At 38.7% G+C, this 5,402-nt stretch overlaps 1 protein-coding gene across 1 annotated transcript; it reads left to right on the top strand.

Moving 5' to 3' along the window:
• The first annotated feature begins 2,258 nt into the window (after positions 1 to 2,258).
• LOC129628540 (olfactory receptor 8U1) lies at positions 2,259 to 3,218 on the top strand. The gene has a single exon (XM_055547995.1). The coding sequence runs from the start codon at positions 2,259 to 2,261 to the stop codon at positions 3,216 to 3,218; it is 960 nt and encodes a 319-aa protein (XP_055403970.1).
• Positions 3,219 to 5,402: the final 2,184 nt, after the last annotated feature.

Below are 5,402 nucleotides of genomic sequence, written 5' to 3' on the forward strand. Positions count from 1 at the left end.
AACGTGTGAATAAAGCTTTTTTTTTTTTTTTTCTTTTTTCTTTCTGATCTAGTCTACTGTCTTTTCTTTGAGACTCTAAGTAGTATTTGGAAATTAATAATTCTCAACATATATTCTTGAATGAGGGAATGAGTGAACTGAAAATGGCTCCTAAAGAAGCAGCATTTAGACATGAAAAACCCTGAAAGTGAAGTTGCTCAGTCGTGTCCTACTCTTTGCAACTCCATGGACTGTAGCGCACCAGGCCCCTTGGTCCAGGGGATTTTCCACGCAAGAATACTGGAGTGGGTTGCCATTCCCTTCTCCAGGAGACCCTCCCGACCCAGGGATTGAACCCAGGTCTCCCACATTGTAGGCAGATGCTTAACTGTCTGAGCCACCAAGGAAGCCCTTTAGACATAATCAAGACAAATGTTAAGGATAGGAGGTGCACAGTCTTGGCTATAGATCAGAGTGGGAGGTGTAGCCTAGACCTGTTTATCAATGAGTTGTTTATCTGTGTTTGTGAAAATGGTGATGGTGGGGGATGGGCTAGATTATAGTTTTTGATATTGTGCTTGTAATGGCCTCTGTATAATGAACTCAATTTTTAGAGTCTTGGCCTGTATAATTTGGACAAAATAAAATAGAACAGATTATAGTACAACACAATGGACCATGCAAGGTAAGTGATGCCAGGTAATCAGAGTAATATTCTAGATGCATTTATTAGTCAACACCATCAAGTAAAAGATATTTATTTCTGTGATTTGTAGTCAAAAAGTTTGAGTCTGAAAGCTAGTTGTCTAGAGAAGTGGCTTGGTCTGGGCAGTTTTATGAACAAAAACAATGTCTCTTTTTTTCTTTCTTTTTATTTATTCAAAAATTACATTTGTTTTTTTTTTTTAATTTAATTTTATTTTTTAACTTTACAATATTGTATTGGTTTTGCCGTGTATCAACATGAATCAGCCTACTCAGCCATTTGTTTTTTTAAAATGCAAATTATTTTCATTTCTTTTGATCATGCAAATTCCTGCTTTAGAGACAAAAATGTGCAATATTATAGCAAAAAAAAATCTGGAAATAATTTGCTTCATACCATAGAACTAATAAGATATAGTGATAGCATAATAATAAGGTGTGGACTCGTCAGAAACTCACAGATTTGTAATCATATGCAGACCAGCCTGCTGATTTCGTTTGAGATGCTTGTTTTGATCTCCTTTTCCTCATATGCAGAATGAGTGTAATGATATGATTTTAGGTTTAAAGTTTTGGTAAAACAAATGAAGTAAATAAACTCCTCATTGTTTTCTTCCATACTTACCTATTTTCAGTATTTGCATTATTAACATAACTAAGAAGATAGTCTATAATTGATAGTGACCTTTTAGTGATAAATTATTAAAGGAAAACAGAAAATGCAGAACTGTGTTTCCACCTGCCTTGAAATAATATGGAGTTCTGTCTGCACAGGTACAATGACAGATACATCAAAGACAAGCACCACTGCAGAATATTTCCTTTATGCTATTAATGCTAACAGTTTCTCAATAAAGAAAAAATAGCTACGGACTTCCAGTGGTTAAGACTTTGCCTCTCAGTGCAGGGGTACGGGTTCCCAGATGGCACTAGTGGTAAGGAAGCTGCCTGCCAATGCAGGAGACTCAAGAGAAGTGGGTTCTGTCCCTGGGTTGGGAAGATCCCCTAGAGGAGGAAATAGCAAACCCCTCCAGTATTCTCGAGGGGAGAATCACATGGATAGAGGAGACTGGCAGGCTACATACAGTCCACTGGATCACAAAGATTTGGACATGACTGAGAGTCTGAGCAATAACTGGATAAAATAAAATAAAACATTAATTAGGTAAGATATCACTTGACTCAAGGCCAAAAAAATAAAATAAAATAAAAATAAAACATAAAGCAGAAGCAATACTGTAATGAATTCACCAAAGACTTTCAAGAATGGCTGAACATTTTAATAAGTCAGATTAAAGTTGCAGACAGCTTAATGTTCAGGAACTTTCAACAGAAACCAGAATGTTCCACAGCTCCCTTCTTTGTATAAACAATGAATCTGGGAGAGGAGAGCTATGCCTTTCCCATATTTATCTGTTTCTACTCTCCATCCCATTCCCAGAATCCCTGTATGCTAACTATATGTTAGCATTAAATCTCCTTACAAGATATCAAAGCATAAAAATACCATTTATATAACGGCAACTTGAACTTGTCTTTTTTTCTACTTCCTCATGCAGATGTCTGGAAGAGATATGGCACAGATCAACTGCACTCAGGTAAAGGAGTTTATTCTCGTGGGCCTCACCGATCAAGAGGAGTTGAAGACGCCCCTCTTTGTCCTGTTCTTATCCATCTACCTCTTCACAGTAGCAGGCAACCTGGGTCTGATCCTAGTCATCAGAACAGATCCAAGACTCCACACGCCAATGTACTTCTTCCTTAGCAACCTGGCCTTTGTTGATTTCTGTTATGCTTCTGTCGTTACACCCAAAATGCTTGGAAATTTCTTGTACAAGCAAAATGTTATCTCTTTCAACTCATGTGCTGCCCAGTTAGGCTGTTTCCTCACTTTCATGGTATCCGAGTGCTTGCTACTGACTTCCATGGCCTACGATCGATACGTGGCCATTTGTAACCCTCTCCTCTATATGGCCTCAATGTCCCGAGGAATCTGTATTCAGCTCGTAGCTGTCCCCTACAGCTATGGCTTTTTGATGGCACTGTTTCACACCATCTTCACTTTTCATCTCTCCTATTGCCACTCGAATACCATCAACCATTTCTACTGCCATGACATGCCTCTTCTCAGGCTCACTTGCTCAGATACACGTTCCAAACAGCTATGGATTTTGGCCTGTGCTGGTGTTACTTTCATCTCCTCTGTTCTGATTGTCTTTATCTCCTACATGTTTATTATTTCTACCATCCTGAGAATGCGCTCAGCTGAGGGAAGACACAAAGCCTTCTCCACATGTAGCTCCCACATACTTGCAGTCACCATATTCTACGGGACCCTCATCTTTATGTACTTACAGCCAAGTTCTCAGCATTCTCTCGACACAGATAAGATGGCCTCTGTCTTCTATACAGTGATCATTCCCATGTTGAACCCTTTAATCTACAGCCTCAGAAATAAGGATGTTAAAAATGCCCTGAAAAAAATCATCACCAATAAAAACCTGGCTTCTGTGTTCACAACATTTAAAAAATGATTCGAATAAATAAATGTGGACATTCTCTCATGGTGATTCTTTTTTTTTTTTAGTTGACTATGAAAAACTAGCCAAATGACCTGACCTTATTTGGTGTTCAATAAAGATTTCTTCAAACTAAAATAAATTCATTCCCTGAATTCTCTGTAATCAAACTTGACTTAGAATAATAATTTATATGTAGCAAGTATCATAGTAACTTACATGCCATTTCTCAAATTTTATATATGCATATATATATTTACACATAAAAGTATATATAAGTATATTTATATATTTATAAAAATCCATTTCATCTGATATCAACATAACTAGATATAAGCCAAAGGTAGACAAAACTGAGTTCCCTTTAATACCCGGTTTAAAATTATAAGAATGCTTTAATAATGTATGTTAGAGTGCTTTTGTAATATATTCCCAATTAAATGCTAAGAGACAACTGTAAATCAGTGATTTCAATCTGAATTGATTTTTCTCCCAGGGGCTATTTGGCAATGTTTGGAAATATTATTGATTTACACCATGACAAGGTGGTGTAAACGAGTAGTCTTGTTATGTAGACAATCAAGGGTGTGGGTGTGTTAGTTGCTCAGTCATGTCCGACCCTTTGTGACCCCATGGCCCATAACCTGCCAGGCTTCTCCGTCCATGGGATTCTCCAGGAAAGAATATTGGAGTGGATTGCCATCTCCTTCTCCAAGGCTGTAGATGCTGCTACATAAACTGTAGTGGACATGAAAAATTCATTACACACAAAACAATTATACAGTCCTAAACACTAAGTTTCAATGCTGGGAAAGTCTTCCCTCAACAGCTGTTTTCTAAGAATTGTAGACTTCATCCTGGTCATACTGGTGAATGGTGTTACTAAGGCTTCCTACGTTCTTGGCCACTCAGTCATGTCTGACTCCTTGTGGCCCCATGGACTGTAGCCCATCATGTTTCTCTGTCCATGGAATTTTCCAGGCAAGCATACTGGAGTGGGTTGCCATTTCCTCCTTTTGTGTCTCCTGCCTTAGCAGGCAGATTCTTTACTACTAGCCACCTGAAAAGTCTCCTATAGACTTGCCAATTTTCCCTTTATTTTTTTTTTCCATCAGTACAGTTCAGTCGCTCAGTTGTGTCTGACTCTTTGCGACCCCATGAATCGCCGCACGCCAGGCCTCCCTGTCCATCACCAACTCCCGGAGTTCACTCAAACTCACATCCATCGAGTCAGTGATGCCATCCAGCCATCTCATCCTCTGTCGTCCCCTTCTCCTTCTGCCCCCAATCCCTCTCAGCATCACAGTCTTTTCCAATGAGTCAACTCTTCGCATGAGGTGGCTAAAGTACTGGAGTTTCAGCTTTAGCATCATTCCTTCCAAAGGAATCCCAGGGCTGATCTTCAGAATGGACTGGCTGGATATTCTTGCAGTCCAGGGGACTCTCAAGAGTCTTCTCCAACACCACAGTTCAAAAGCATCAATTCTTCAGCGCTCAGCTTTCTTCACAGTTCAACTCTCACATCCATACATGACTACTGGAAAAACCACAGCCTTGACTGGACGGACCTTTGTTGGCAAAGTAATGTCTCTGCTTTTGAACATGCTATCTAGGTTGGTCATAACTTTCCTTCCAAGGAGTAAGCATCTTTTAATTTCATGGCTGCAATCACCATCTGCAGTGATTTTGAAGCCCCCCAAAATAAAGCCTTACACTGTTTCCACAGAAAATTAGTCAATCTTTTTTCCATCAAGTGCCAGTAAATCCCCAGTTGAATTATGCTTTTCTGTTCACATATGTCACTTTCTATTTCATAAATCTTGAGGTGACTGTGTCACTTGTTCATGAATTTATAATTGCAAATTTACTGTGTTTTCCTGTTATTATTATTAAAAACCTGTCTTTGTTTACTGTAGTCCTATTTTTCTATGACTTTAATATAAAATTTCAGCTCTTTTATAGTTACTATTTTCATGGAATCATTTTCTATCATTTTACTTTTAAAATATATATTTATTATTTTATTTTTGGCTGCACTGGGTCTTCTTTGCTGAGAACTGGTTTTCTCTAGCTTTGGTGAGTGTACTACTCTCTAGCTATAGTATCCAGGCTTCTCACTATGGTGAGTTCTCTTGGTACAGAGTTCTGGCTCCTGACCGTGGTCTCAGTAGCTGCAGTGCACAGACTTAGTTGCCTTGA

The sequence above is a fragment of the Bubalus kerabau genome, chromosome 15 (assembly GCF_029407905.1).
Source record: "Bubalus kerabau isolate K-KA32 ecotype Philippines breed swamp buffalo chromosome 15, PCC_UOA_SB_1v2, whole genome shotgun sequence".
Classification (NCBI taxonomy): domain Eukaryota; kingdom Metazoa; phylum Chordata; class Mammalia; order Artiodactyla; family Bovidae; genus Bubalus; species Bubalus kerabau.

Bases quoted from the DNA above. Each gene is read 5' to 3' on its own strand.
- LOC129628540 (XM_055547995.1), top strand. From the start codon at position 2,259: ATGGCACAGATCAACTGCACTCAGGTAAAGGAGTTTATTCTCGTGGGC.